Source organism: Manis javanica, chromosome 15, assembly GCF_040802235.1.
Source record: "Manis javanica isolate MJ-LG chromosome 15, MJ_LKY, whole genome shotgun sequence".
Lineage (NCBI taxonomy): Eukaryota > Metazoa > Chordata > Mammalia > Pholidota > Manidae > Manis > Manis javanica.
In genome coordinates, this window is record NC_133170.1 from 58,429,440 (window position 1) to 58,445,081 (window position 15,642).

A 15,642-nucleotide genomic window follows, 5' to 3' on the forward strand; every position below is an offset into this window, starting at 1 on the left:
CACAGTGCTGAGCAGCTCATTTCCTGTGCTCACTGGCTAATCTCAATGAGAAGGCTGAATCCTTCCCCCACTCGTAATCTAGAGAGGAGGCTCTCTGCTGTTTTCCAGTCCTGATGCAGCATGAAAATGGCTGCTTTTCCAGCCCCATGGGCTTTCCTTGCACCAGGAAAGGGGAGAGATAAATAAGCATGAAAGCTGCTGAACCGTGGGAGCCGTAGAGAAACAGCCTCCATGCGGGGGTGGGCTCCACTCATCTAGGGGCCAGGCGCCGGGTTACCAGTCTCCAGCCAGACCCTTCAGATGGCTTTGTGGAGGCCTCGTCTCTCCCCCTAGAGCTGTGTGGGTCTCCACATCCCCCGCTTGTGCCTTTCCTAGGCACAGTCCCTTTCCCACCTCCCCAGTACAGTGACCAAACTCAGGGAAACCTGCCTCTCCTCTTCCACTTTCCCCAAAGCCTTTTAAAAGGAGAAGCTGCCCAAAAGGCTCCAATCAGACTGTTTCCAGAGTTCCATATGCCCCCAGGGCAACCTCAGCAGCTCAGCTGCCCCTCACAGTGCAACAGCCAGAGGGGCTCCACAGCTTTCCCCCTGGTAGCTCCGCGGCTCACACCCAAGGTCAGCCTCGTTGGGAATTGTGCTTCCAAGTGATTCATGGGCCTTTCCAGAGCAGAGTTCCGGGCCTGGATTCTGGCTCTTTAGATGTGTTCACACACCTGGGCTCTCGTACAACTGAGTTCTCTCCATCACTGAATAAAAATTGCCACAATGAGCCCACCGGCTAGAGTTGTACGCGCTACCTGCAGTTGGGCCTCAGTACAGAATGAGGAGAGGGCCTCTGCTGAGGGAGGGAAGCCCTGTTCCCTCAGAGACACGAGCCCTGAAGGTTGGAGCCTGCTAGATTCATGGCTGGCTTTGCCTGATGGTCCAGAATTAACCATCTGCTGCTGAAGACGAGGGTGATATATATTTACTTTTCAGTAAGTACAGTATATTGGGTCTTTCTTGAGATTGTCATTTGGGTATCTAGAATTTAAATTCCAACAACTTCCTATTGTGCAGGTCCCACTGTTTTGTATTAGAAGATTATTCTGAAGTCATCAGAAAAAAAGCAATTCCAGAGAGATATAGATTGTCATTGGGGTACCGAGGGGTGACATCCAGCTGCCTGGTAGTGGTCGTAAATTTTTGTGCTTATTTTAGTCAGTTGCAGGCCATTGAAAGTCAAGTTGTCTGGTCACGAATCCAACATTTACAGTCTGCTTCAAGGCAAATGGGACTATTCATTCCCAGGAGTGAAATGTCTGCATTATATCGACTGCCATATTGGAGTAATAAATCAAACTTTTTCCTGGTTTTTTCTGCCGAAAGATTGTAAGTTCCCATTTTAAAGCCAAGCATTTGATTTCGATTATATAAGGCAGTGCTTAGGGGATTTGGTGTAATTCCTTGAATGAGCTGGGGCTTTGTGAATCATCTTTTTCTCCTTAAACTGTCAGGTAGAAAAAGACTCCTTGTAACTAAATGCCATTCTTACCCACCTGTGCTCTGACCCGGGGAGCACACTGGGTGCTGCCCTCAGGATGGAGCTCAGAGGAGGTGAGAGGACAGGCAGTGCCGGGAGTTGAGCTTGAGGGCAAGAAGGCCCAGATGGGCAAGGCCAAGAGCCATGATCAGAGCTGCTGAATCGCTGCTTCAGCCTGCTCAGTGCTAAGGACAGAGCTGACGGTCCAGTTCCACACTTCCAGGAGTGGCTGGCACGCCGCTGCTCCGCCCTCCCTCCCACACACCTCCTTAGCATGAAGTTGTCACCATCTGCCCAGGTTTCAGGCCTGCCATCAGGGGCTTCCCTTTACCTTGTGCGCAAATGTATTTAATGTTCAAGCCCAACTGGTTCTCTTTGCCTAAAATCTACTATAAGCCGGGCCTTCACCTCTCCCCTGGACTGGTGTCACTGGCCCTGCCTGGCTTCTGTGCTTCTGGTCTTGTCCCCAGCATCTCCCTCCAGTCCATTTGGGTGGTGAGGACTCTAAAGTGACAGTACAGTTGCTGGAGGTCTTCTAGACTTCGGCCCATGGGATGGCAGCACCTCCCAGCTCCTCTGCTTCCTAGCAATAGAGCCGATTACCTAACTTTCTGAACCTCCGTTTGCTAATTTTGAAAATGGACATAAGAAGGCCTTATCCCTGGGGGGATGGCTGTGCTTAAATAATGTAATAATATGTGGTACATAGTTGAAGCTTAATAGTGTCAGCTCGAATCAGTTCTATTTAGACTCCAGAAGAAAATGCTTCCTTTTTAGACAAGAAAGGAAAAAGAGAGAGATGAACATATCAACATGGATTCCTTGAATGTTTAAGAATAAAAGTGCAGGCATCATTTGACATGGGCTTAAGTCCCGGCCAAGCCACTCACTAGCTGCGTGACCCCCTGAAGCCTGGGAAAACTACACAAGCCATCTGAGCTTTTACTTCTGCACTTGTAAAAGGAGATCGTCGTTATGCCTGCCCTAGTTCTGCTCATGACACACGTCTTTGCCTAAAACTCTCCCATGTCCTCCATTTCCCTTGGATAAAGACCAGAGCACTGTGGAGACACCCCCAGGACCCTCACAGTCTGATCCCTGGTAACCCTTCTGCTGTCTGACACCACTGCTCCCCTCACCTCTCTGCTCCATCCCACTGACTCTGTTTACTTCCCCACAAGGACCACACAACCACCTGCCAGGAGATTTCTCTTCCTGCAGTCTGCTCCCCAGCCCATCCTCCTGCCCACCCACCACCACCATCACATACACACACACACACACACACACACACACACACACACACACACACACACACACACACAGAGGCCCTGCCAGCTGCCTATCCTGCACCCACTAAATCTCAGCTCAGATTTCACTTCCTTGATGCAGCTGTTCCTGATATCCCCGATTTGGGTGAGATTCCTTTGTTAAACACTTTCACGACACCATATTTATTTCCTTTAAAATGCTTGCCTCAACTTGTATTTATGTGTTTCTGGAATTACTTGGTTAACCTCTATGTCCCTTATAAATTCCATGAGAACAAACCTGTGAGTTCTAACCTTTATACCCGTGTAAGCACAGTAGAGTTCTTGGAACATAGTAGATGCTCAATGAATATTTGATGACTGAATGAATATTAGGAGATTACATGAACCAATGCTGCGCCTGGATGTACAATTACTGGGGACATCACCTCTGTGATAATATAATAGAAACTATAAAAGAGGAAGTGAACGGAACACAGAGGGGCAGCCAGGACCTGTTTCCTGAAGGAGAAGGACCTTGAGTCCATGATGAATATTACTTGTCAAGAAGAAGTTGTAGGAAAGGAGACCAAAAGTAGTCCAGGGTGGTGTCCACAAAGAACAAAGGGTCTGTGGCAACTTGGAAGAAACCCTGGTAGGCCTTTATTGGACAATCACACTTAAGGGATGGAAGAGCGGCCCCAGAGAGGAGAGGCTGGGTGCCCCCCGCTATTCCAAGGGTGGTGCATACTCGTCTTACAAGTGCTGCAGCCCCATTACCAGTGTCCGAATGCTGCCTACAGGCAGAGGCTTCCCACAGTCTGCCTTGCTGCACTTTCAGTGCAAAATCAACTTCCTTCATAAATGCATCTGCCATGACCTACCCAAATCTCTGGAGCTCCCCTCCCATGATAATGCTCTGTCTCTCCACTAGCCTGGGCAGAGAGTAGGAGAGAAGCAGGTGGCAGGAAAGAAAGAGCAATATCAGGGGCCCAGGAGACCTGGGTCTGCCTTCCAGCTCTGATCCTTCTCCACTGCGTCAACTTGAGTGAGTGAATAGTCTATTCACTAATGCTTCAGTTTTCTCCTTCCTGGAGAGACTGAGTATTTCAGGAGCTCATGTGAATAAAAGATGGGACTTCATACCCAGCACAAAGCAAGGTGCACTGTATATTTTAGATACCTCATCTTCATATTTGCATCTTTTCGCAATGTTTCCTTGCCCAGTCTTCTGAACAGCCTCAGTAACACTAATCTAATGATGTGCAGTAGAGAAATTGACTCTACAAAAAGTGAAAATTTTAACTACAGGCTCTCTCTGGTCTTTAGCCCTTCCAGTGGGGCTTTATCTAATCAGGGCAGTGATAAGGAGGCTGTGACACCCTCTCCCTCACCTTCCAAGGCAGATCTGCGGTGTGGGCCTTACACCTCTTGGTGTGGAATCTCACCACTGACCTGAAAGGTGTGATGCCACCACGCCTGGAACCTCTAGCCCGTAGCTGATGACTTGAAAATCTGATAACACTAAAAAGCCACCCAGGTTCCTCTCTCTGAGTGTAATGAGCTTGTACAGTAGATCATCACCTTCTGTACTTCAAGGTCTCAGACAATTTCCACAATAACCCTAATAAGCAAGTTTTTTGAAGACCACCAAAAATTACACTTTATGGATAGACCAGCTTATTTCTTAAGCAAAGCCCTTGAAAATGCTACTTGAAACACAAACTGGAGAACACTTTCTACAGTCAGCACCGGCATCATACACTGCCACATGAATTCACATTGGTGTGCGTGAAGCCATCCTCTTGGCCAAGTGGATGAGTGTATGTGTGTGATGCACTGACATCTGCACACACACTCCCACACAGTCACGTTCAGATACATACACACTCGCATACACACATACACACGTGCCACCTCAAATACATTCAGTCACACACAGTACTCAGACACACACACACATCATTACCAAGAGCCTGACAGGACACGCTTAGCTTTCTGATGAACACAAGCCCCACCCTCCGCATTTACAATGTGACGGTGCCATTGTCCTCACTGCTGCTGGGTTCAGAAGTCTGCAATGCAGTCTTGCAGCCATTACTTATTATTCACACCAACGCACCATTTTACAGAGTTGACATATCATGTATGTAAGCAACAGGTGTAAATAATCCCAAGTAAACACAAACCCCTAAAACATCTTAGGGACTTTGAGATAAAAGATAGAAAGTAAATAAAAGACTTAAGGGTTCAATTGAATATTTTAGTAACCATATAAAGCCTATTCAAAAGAAACCATTTCAACCTCCCACATCTAAGTCATTTTCATTTTTAGTAGTTCTCCCCAAACAGATTTATGTGATAATGGCCATGTTTCATAACAGGAAAAAAAGAGAGAGGTAAGAGGGAAACTTAAAACACAAGAGAGGGAGAGAGGGAATTGCTTTTTCAATATTCGTAAATTTGAAGAAAGATACCTCAGTGTGCATCAGAATACGGGAATTTGGGGGGCCCCAAGAAAAACATATCTTCTTTTGTAACCCAAATAAGAATTTAGATTCTTAAATCATGAGACTCTTTCTGGGAAGCAGTGAATCTTGAGTTTTCCTATGGGTGAGTCTGAATGAAACCAGGCAACCATTTGTCTAATTAGCTAATATTCACAAGAATAGCATATTAATTAAGTCCATGTTGGCCACTCACATTACTCCTTCCAAGTCTATGAGGACTGTCAAGTCTTGTTCTTAAGACCAGAGAGCTTGTGTTCTATAGAACGTGTCTGTGAAAAGTCACTCCTGGTGGCTGATAATTTTTTAAAAATCAAGATAAAATTGTGACTCTATACAAATATAAGATGAACACATGTCAGAATTTTTATTTAATTCATTAATGAGTGAGAGAACCAGCAACATGTCACATCTATTTTCAAAGAAGAATTCAAGCATGACATATATGCAGGCAGTCAGGGGGCTGGAGTGGATGTACAAATGCACACAAAACTGGTACTATTCATAGAGTAATAATTGATTACATTCCACCAGACACACCTCACTTGCATTTCTATGGACAAGAGTCATTTGCCTTGTGATCCATATTCTACAACCTACAGAAAGTAACTCCGAGACACTGAAAGCAGGAGATGGCCCAGACAAATCAGTAGTATTTTTTGTCTGTTTCAAAGTCTGTCACAACTTCTCCTGACGTCCCCTGAAGTTCTTGTAGCCAATCTGTGAGGTCACACAAGCAGATAGTATTTTACAGTCATGATGAGGATAGTTAAACCACTTGCTCCAGGCCATGAGACTCTCCAGGAAACTATTATTAAGATAGAGATTGCTGGGCCCCACCCAGGCCTAGAGAGTCTAATTCCACCTGGAAATCTAAATTCTGATTATCTGCCAGACATGAGAACTGTGACATATCCAGAGATACACAGGGGCCAACAGCAGACCCAAAACTGAAGCTCGCTTTCCTGATTCTCAATTGATGCTCAGTACACTGGTCTGCGTTGGACTCTTGGCCTGTAAATGTGTGGTGATGTCTTTCACTCTGCAAGGTTTTATAAACCCTCCATAAAATAAGAAAAGGAGAGCCCATGAGAGGGAGTAAGACAGAATAAGACTCCCTTGGTGTCTCGTTTCCATTCTCAAAGTACATTACTGCTTGGCAAATGCATCAACTTAATTAAAACTAAATGTAATTCTAATGCACCAATTTGATTTAAAAATCATCTTCACAGTCACCAGGACATCAAAATGCAATTAAGGCTATTTGAGGAAAGTCTCTGATGCATATTATGTTCTGATGCCGTACTGTGTCCAGAAATACAGCTCTTCCCGAATGTCACTAATGTGCTTAGCAGCCTCCCTCTCACTCAAATGCCTCTTTCAATTAGGGCTGGACAGCATGAGCCATGACAGGTGGGGAACATTTACCAAATCCCACCCGAACGGCCCCTTAGCTGCACGCTGTTTCTCTGAGCTGACCTCTGGACTTGGGAAAGTTCAGGCAGTCTTGCAGAAGCCAGGCTTCAGACTGAATCACACTGCCAGGTTCAGGAGTTCTGTGTTACCTACCCATGGGCTCAGGCTGTAAAAGGCTCTGGACCAGGGTCATGGAAACTTGAGAACTGGGTCTGTCAGGAAATTAAGCAGCAAACCTAAAATCAATGGAGCAGTTTGGCTGACTGCTTTTCTGTTCCTCTGAGTTTGGTTTTCCAGGACATCTGCTTTGGCTGAATGAATACAATGGCTGTAAGCTTAATTGGCAGCTTTTTTTGCCTAACGAATGAGAAAGGGTAAGATATATCAAAATACTGGAAGTGAAATGGGCAGCTCAGATGAGTCCTGACAAGGCTCAAGTGTTACAAGGGGCAGCTTGATCAAGAGGCATTCGTCGTGGATCGAAACACTGCCCATAAGTCTATTCACTTAAGTCTCTGTGAACCTCCTCACTTGTGTGAAAGTGGAACTGGTCTTGCCCACTTGATTCAAGGGACGCTGCTGTCCCTCTAGGCTATTTGTCTGTCCTCCTCAACCCTTCCAGCATCTCTACTGCCATCAGCCCCTGCACCCTGCCACACCTTTGTGGTCGCTCCCTGGAGTGGAGGGTCAAGAGGGATGGGGGTGTAAAGAGAGGGAGAAGCTTTTCCAAAGCTCTAAATCACATCAGAGGTCAAACACTATATCATTAAACAACTATCCCTGCTAAAAACCTGTGGGGACATTCAACTTGAAAGTTAATAATCACTAGATCTTCTAATTTCCAATTGAATAATTACATTTTGAGGAAGCGATCAGAATTTTTAAGCCCTTATTATGTAGCAGTCACAGTGCTGGAAACTTCCATGTGTGCATTCTCATTTGCTCCAGCAATTTGGCAAAGAAAATACAGGTCATAATGTATTTGTTATGCATAGTATGCAATCATATAAAAATAATTAAGGTGGGTGAGGTGTCTATGTTTGGGAATTCTGTTGGGGTCAGTTCCACACTTGCCTGTGTCCCCAGCATATTTCTTTTCATTTAGCAATGACATGTACTGTCAATCACCAGCTTATGTGTCTTTCCTTTTAAGATCAGCAACACCTTTAGAGCAGTAATTATGTCTTCATTACAGTAACAGCCACCATCTGCTGTGGGCTTATCTAAATGTGTTTTACAAATACTACCTCACTTAGTCCTCAGAACTATTGATGAAGTAGGTACTGTCATCCTCACTTTATAGATAGGAAAACTGATGCTTAGAAAAACCTCTCATCTTTGTACACCGGGTGACACCCAAAACCTAACATGTCACAGGCAATCAAAACACACTTGAAGATCATGTAATTTCCAATAGGCAGAGATGGAGGATAAAGTAAAATGTTCTCTGCATTTCAAATTAGTCAGTCTAACATTATGAAAGGGAAGAACACTCCCCCATGGCTTCCCAAAAAAGGGCCCATCTGAGATCTGGGGTGGTCTAAGATGGTGGGGGAGAGGCCTTCATCTGGAGGGCACCCCTGTCTCCACTCCTAGGAATCCATGCTCCACATGGGGATGGAGAGGGTCTGGGTAGGGGCTCAGCTCACACTCCAGTACAGGAGCTCGCAGCTGTGGAAGGCCAAGTCATTTCCACAACCCTTTGCAGAAGCTCCCTGCAGCTGGCTGGGCTCAGCTCACATCATCTGTAGGCTCAGTGCACGCTGTGCCCTCTGAGCCTCTGAAATCAGTTTACCTCGTGGTGGAAGAGATGGGTCCCTGCATCCACGTGGCAAATTGAGAAATGAGGGAAGCAGAGGAAAATGAACCCACACAGCAACTATCAAGGCCCACACGCATACACATGAACATGCACAGGCTCACAAATAAACTGTTCTCCGCACCGTTAGGCCGTGATTCTATAGTTAGCTTTTATTATTTTATTTCTACTCTTTGCTGATAGCCTATAAGTTCCTCATCATTTCAAGACTTACAAAAATCACAATGCAACCAACCTGAAAATCTTCCTCTAGACCTAAGACAAATTTTACTAAGTAAACAAAAAGAAAAGGCTTGCTGTGGTGCTCTGATCTCTATGCACCAGACAGGAATCCAATGCTTTTATTGTTTATGAATTGCATTATCCTTTATATATGTTACAATGGGGTTACAGTCTAGCAGAACTGTTACTTGGACTTGGGATGTTTTGATTGAATTAAGCAAAGGGAACCTTTTTTAAGTGTTTGGGGGCCTGACAAGTTCATCCCCAAGAATTCAGAAACGGATAAATTCTAAAATCTATGCATAATGGTTTAGGAGCATTAAGTCACCTGAATGAAAGAGACAAGCTGTTAGACCAGGGCAGGGCTTTCTTTCAACATGCCTGGAGTGATAAGCGTAAGAAAGAATTGTTCCACGGAAGGGGTCTGGCCAGCCACAGACATAAAAAACAGCTGGGGGCAGAATCATGTACTGGCATGTCCAACCTTGGGCCAAGCAGAGGAAGAAGTTTAACTATCTGGCCTCCACTCCTCCAGCAGCAATGTCAAGGCTCTCCTACCTAGGACAGGTGGGCAGAATGTCCAGATATAGCTCTTTGATGGCGAGACACAGCACAGCAACACCACAGTTGGGAGAAACAGTTGGGAGAACCACTTGCGAACCAGCTGAGAACGATCTGAGTTGAGAGTGGAGGGTCTACCGCACGGGGCCACGAGGGCTTGCCCCTGGGAGGCAGAAGACAGCAAGCTGGGGCTGGGGGTGCAGCTCCCGTGGGGCCAGCAGCCAGGGTTACCTAGGTTCCCCAGGTTCCCCAGGCTTCCTGTGCATTAGCTAATTTGAAGGAGGCCACAGGTTCCAGCACATCTAGGCTGTCCCTAGTTACCTGGTACCCAGCCCCAGGGTGGTCAGGGCTCAGCCTGCTGCATAGTGGCCTAGCATTTGAGGGCCCAAAGGGAAGTGGCTGGGTGTTGACATCATCAGCTGCCAGTGGGGAATTGATCAGGCTCTAATCACTGTTTCAAAACTGAGTCAAGACCCATTTTAAAGAATAAACAAAAACATTACATTACATGCCTCCTCAGATCCCCGCCTGGAGCCCGGTGTTGAAAAGGATTTTAAGTCTGCCTGCAGGCTCAGTTGGGAAGAGCAGATAATGCCACGCAGGGGCTTCACAGCATAAATCCCACAAGCCACAGCTTTGCTGGCCCCGATTTAGAGTTGCTCTAGTCTTGGACCCAAGTGCTGCCCTAGAGCGAGATTCTCCCTACAGCAATAGGAGGCATTGGCCGTGTCCCCAGTTGATCGGAGTATTTGACTAGGACAGGAGCAGCCCCTTATTCTTTATAACCTCCTCCTGCTCATTTCCATCATAGCTCTTAAGGCAGTTTGCAGGTTCATGCTTATCAGTTAAATATTCATCATTACTTATGTATTTATTAAATGTTTTACTATATATTTGCTTATCACCTATCTTTCTTTTCAGAATATTAGCTTCAGTAAGGACTTTATTCACCAAAGCATATGGCTAGTAAAATAGCTCTGTTTTTCTTGTCAAATGAGTAGGTAAACAAAAAACAAAGAATAAATGATGAATGTAAACCTCCTTGCTCACCAAACAATCTTCTGATCCTGGTAGAGCTCTTTTATAGAAAAAGACAGAATCCTCATTACCCTGTCAGGAGTATGTCGGTATTTCTCATAAAATTATGTGTACATTCCAGAGAGCGCCTATTCTAATGTGCAGTTTTGGTAACATGGGTCATGCAGTCAGACTGTCGATTATATAAAGGTTGGATTCAGCAGCATCCTTTTCTATCCTTAGTTTTGAAAAGGGACCTCCCCAGTCTCCAGCTTTAGTCTTCTTACAGTTTCTACAAAGCCATCAGCAGAGTCATCATCGCTGAAGCTAACACTTTTCTTAGGTTAGTAGGTTAAGTAAAATCTGCTGGAGGTAGAAAGATTTTTCTACATCAACTTTCATCCTTGCTGCTTAATGAAATCCCTCACCTGGGAAAAGAGTGATTTTCAGCCGTCTCAATTTCCATGGCATCAGCATGAAACTGTGTCTGTTGAAATACCAAAATGCCAGTTGTGTTTAATGCTTCCAGCACAAGCCTGTTATATTTGGAATCCCCTACAAAGATCCATATTAACCAAGAATTGAAAATGACAGTGAGGAGACTGAATCAGAATAGCAAAATGAGCACACAAATCTTCCCCCTTTGTTCCAATCCCTTTTAATATCCAAAAACATATTTTTTTACGAATACATCCATAACAGTACTAGAAAACAAGAAATAATGCTCTCAGAGAGCTGAAAATCTGGGGAATCTCCAGGCAGACTACAAGTAGAATTGATCTGAAGACAATGAAAATCACCAGAGACCAAAGAAAGCTCAGAAAAAAACAACTTTCAACATAGGAGCCCATTCAAAGAGACATTGAACCCACAGCAAATTCACTGAAGACATTAGGGTGTTTCCAGTGGCTTGACTGTACTATTGACCCCAATTCTTCAGGGCCCTGTGTCTGTGCCCTTTGCCATGAGACTTTGTGTCCCTCTCACCACAGAGGTGGAGCCTGCTACCCCAGCCCTTGAGTCAGGACTGGCCTGGTGACTTGCTTTGCCCAATAAAATGATGCAGAAGTAACAGCGTATCAGTTTTGAGCCTAGGCCTGTGTGTTTCCTGTATCTCCATTTGCTTCTCTTGAAACTCTGGCACTGCCATGAATGTCCAAACTAGCCTTCTGGGTTGTGAGAAATATGGAATAGGGCAAGTCACTCTAGTCATCCCAACCAACAGCCAGCCATGGGAGTGAGCCATGGAGGTGTGGGGCTATTTGTTACATAGCATTGTCATGGTGATACATAACTGATACACAGCCCCAACTGTGCTCATAACATCACGTTACTGCTTCTATAAGCAATAGGCACACTGGTGTTGACTCCAGAATTAAACCAATGCCCATACTCAAAAGAAAGGGAACTCATGCCTCAGGAGGGCTCCTATGTGGGTGCAGAAGTCTGAGAAAGAGAAAAACTGTGTTTAGATAACTCTGGACCTCCAGGCCTTCTAGACAGCAGCGGGGAAGGAAAGGAGGCTCTCCTTAGGAGGAAAATGAACTGACCCTCTCACCAACCAAGGTTCGAGAGCCCTCCCTCCTTGTTTTAGCCTTTGGAAGCTTCAGACTGCTTGCCTACTATACTTTCAAACAACCAAATCTGAGATGCGTCCACTGGCACACAGCCTGCTATCTTGCACAGAGCCTGAAGTTAACCCTCGCTTGTGGGAGAGAGACCCTTTGCAGACACAGATGTTGGGGAAAATCTCCTGAGATGAAGAAGTAGTAAAGGACAGGTCAACTATTCCTGGGGTAAAAAAAGTATCAGTAAATGGAAGAGATATTGTTCTAGAAATACGATAGCATCCTCAGAACAATCCATTATAATAATGCATACAAAACTGAAAGTGGCCAATACGAAAAGGCAATTTCTAGAAAATACTAAAGAACCCTTGGAAATTATTTTTTTCTTAAAAATTCTTATCATTATAATGAATGATAGAAGCGACAAGACTACGTAGTGATCAGGAAAATTGTAAAAAAAGATTAACAGCATAGCAGGGGGAAAAAGTGATGGAAAATGTGTAAGAAAGACAAAATGTGTGGGTGGCTGATCCAGAAGGCCCAGCCTGTGTTGGCCAGAAGTTCCAGAACAAGGGAAAATGAACGAGAGAAAAATTGAAAAAATTTAATAGACGAAATTTTTTCAAGTTGAAAAATAATGTGTCTTCAGATTGTAAAAACTCCAGAAGTGCTGAGTAGAAGGAATTAAAGCTCACATCCACACACTCACCCACACACGTGGACGTGAAAATCAAACAAGAAGTGACCAAAAACTACCACATCAACAATACCAACAACAAAAACAGCTAAACCTAATAGTTCCTGGTGAATGACATACACACACACACACACACACATGCACACACACACAAGTCTAGAACTAAAGTCCAAATACCAACATAAAGGTGGCAGGCAGGGAAAATAGAGCTAAGCAAAAATGTACTAGGTCAAGCAGGTACTGAGATTTCAATAAAGATAATGACTAATTCTGGTTGTCAGTAGTAAACAAAAGAAAAATCAAAATACATGCATATATCTACATGTACATGTCAGTGCACGGGAGAGGGCCTAGAAGGAGACGCAGGAAACCTTTAACAGCAGTCACCTCTGGGCACTGGGAGGAAGATCATGAGACGGAAGATAAAGGGGAGCTTGCACCTTGATCTTATAAACTTCCAAATTTTGGGGATTTTTTTACAATGCAAATATGATCATCTATATGTAAAAATAAAGCTAAATAGATCTTAAAAATACAGCACAGAAATCACACTTGCTTTGAATATAGCAAAGCAATTTTCATGAGTAGGAAGAACTGCTGTAAGTCTTGTTTATTTTACTCCTATGCATTTTAGGATTATTTGTATAAATTAAAAACTTAACTTCTGACTTTAAAGTGCCATCTCCTTCTTTTGCCCAACTCACTGACCCTTCATTTCAGGCCAGGGGACATTATTACTCTTCTGGAGGACACCAATGAAGACTGGTGGAAAGTAAGTATTTCTCTTTCTTTTTAAAAAAAAAAATCATTTGGTAACTAATTACAATGGATGCTACAACTGTGGATGCATGCTCCTTTTCCTTTCAGGGGAAAATTCAAGACAGAATTGGCTTCTTTCCAGCCAACTTTGTTCAGAGAGTACAACAAAATGAGAAGATTTTTAGATGTGTTAGAACCTTCATTGGGTGTAAGGAACAGGGGCAGATAACACTGAAGGAGAACCAGGTGAGTAAAGCACACACACGCCAAATTCATGACCAAGACAGAATAAGTCATTTTAACTGAGCAGTACATATAAAGCTGAATGAATGGGGTCCTGTTCAAAGTATTCACTTGGAGAAAAGATATTCTTACTCTGCTCGAATGACACAGTGTGGTAGTATCTGAACAGGCAAAACCGAAATGATAGGAAGCTCACTGGGTGGTATCTGTTCACAAGAGGGCATGTACATAACGTATGGTGGGAGGGAGAGGACGTCTGGTCCCAGGGTTTCTCTCTGAGGACCGCTGGTGTGTGATGTGGGCAGCTGTCCAGTTTGGACTCTGGTTAATGGCCAGGCTGAAACTTAAACATAGGTCTGCAAGCTCCAAGTCCATGCCTTCCACTGAGCCATGTGCCCTGGAGAATGTGGAACAGACTTTAAACAGTAAAGCACTGTTTATACAGTTTGACTCCCAAGGAAGCAAGTGTCCTAGGACCAGAGGGTCCCTTGAAAACAGATTCTTGCTCATGTGGGCACCCTACTGAGTCACTATTGATTCCCAGCCGTGGAATCCTTCTCATCAGACTGAGATCTCATCTCTAATGCCACACATACCCCACAAAGCAAATGGGCACTTTCCCAGCTTGGTTCCTTGCCAGTGCTTCCAACATCTCCAAGTTTACCCAACTATATCCTTCCTATTCCAAAAATTTGAAGAGTCTTTTGAATGAAATAAATTCAGAAAAGGTCTTCATCTTTATTGGTCGTGTTATTAAATAATTTTGCTGGCATGTTTGATTTCTTTTTCTAAGAATAATCTTGGACTTCCCCATTTGAAATTAAACACTGCTTTTATGTTATTAAAATACAAATCAGTGAAACCAGAAGACAAATTAAAATTTGATCAAGCTGATCAATTTCTAGGAGCAGAACATCTGCTCAATAACTCCTACCAATTCTTTGGCCATAGTACCCCCCCAAAAATCATATTTTCTGGGAGTGAGCTTGCACCTACTTTCTCCATCCTCATGGTCCAACTTGTGTGCTAGGCTGGGAAGAAGGGTGAGGGAAACCACCCAGCATCTTCAATTAGACATGTTCAAAACACGCAGAGCATTTCAGCCTGAACCATTCATTCAGAGCCAAATGGATCTGCCCATAATATTCTACGAAAAGTTCCGTAACCCCCGACCTTTGTCCAGCCTGATGTGTCTTCGGATGTGGTCTTTGGACCATGTGATCCAGAGTCATCTGGGAACTTGTTGAAAAATCCAGGTCCCTGGACTCCATCCCGGACCCGCTCGGGCGGAATTCCCAGGGCAAAGGCAGACATCAGTCTCTTTTACAAACTGCCTAGGGGTTCTGATCAAAGCTAGGGCTTGAGAATGACCTTCCTTTCCATTATCTCACTTTGAAGTCCCACAGTAGTGACAACTGGAGACATTGTTTATTCCCAGTTACACACGGATCAGCAGAAGGCACTGAGGTCACTTTACCCCGACACAAATGCTCTATTTTCAACCTGTATCATCAATGAGGCAACCAATTTTTGGAAAATGTAAGCCAAGTGAAAGAAAACTTGCATTTTAAAAGCCTCTATAGAAAAAAATGTTTAATTTGTCTCTGCTTTAGTGTCCTAAATTATTTTAGGTGTAGGACTTCAAAACATGCTTGTTAATTGGGGAGAGTATAATGTCACGGCAAGAATGCAGATTCTGGGGTCACACGGAGATGGACCCACATCCGGTGTGATTTTGGCAACGTCACCTTTGAATGTCACCTCTGCTCTTATCTGTTAAATCAGCATAGGTGCAGAGATGAGGGTCACATGATTGCCCTTGTGATGTGCCAACACAGGGTCCAACCTCCAAGTGCTTGGCAAGGTCCCTTCCCTCGTCCCCATCATCACTCAGAGTAAAGCCTCAATGGGGAATTCATGTGCAGCGGCCAGTGCCACCCAAAATTACCTGATAAGCATCAGGAAATAGCCAGTGTGATATTTGTAAGTCTAAAGATATCAAGAGACCAGTGGGCATTAGCAGGGAAATAGAAGAAACGCGATTCTGAAAAGAAATGCAGTG

The 15,642-nt window shown here is 44.3% G+C and overlaps 1 protein-coding gene across 2 annotated transcripts in view; it reads left to right on the forward strand.

Moving 5' to 3' along the window:
- Positions 1–15,642, forward strand: part of STAC (SH3 and cysteine rich domain) — a 126,718-nt gene that overhangs the window by 104,609 nt on the left and 6,467 nt on the right. For both annotated transcript variants that reach the window (XM_017653520.3, XM_073222671.1), the window contains exons 9-10: positions 13,299–13,350; positions 13,446–13,583. In XM_017653520.3, coding sequence (XP_017509009.3) covers positions 13,299–13,350; positions 13,446–13,583 — 190 coding nt within the window. The remainder of the gene's footprint in view (positions 1–13,298; positions 13,351–13,445; positions 13,584–15,642) is intronic.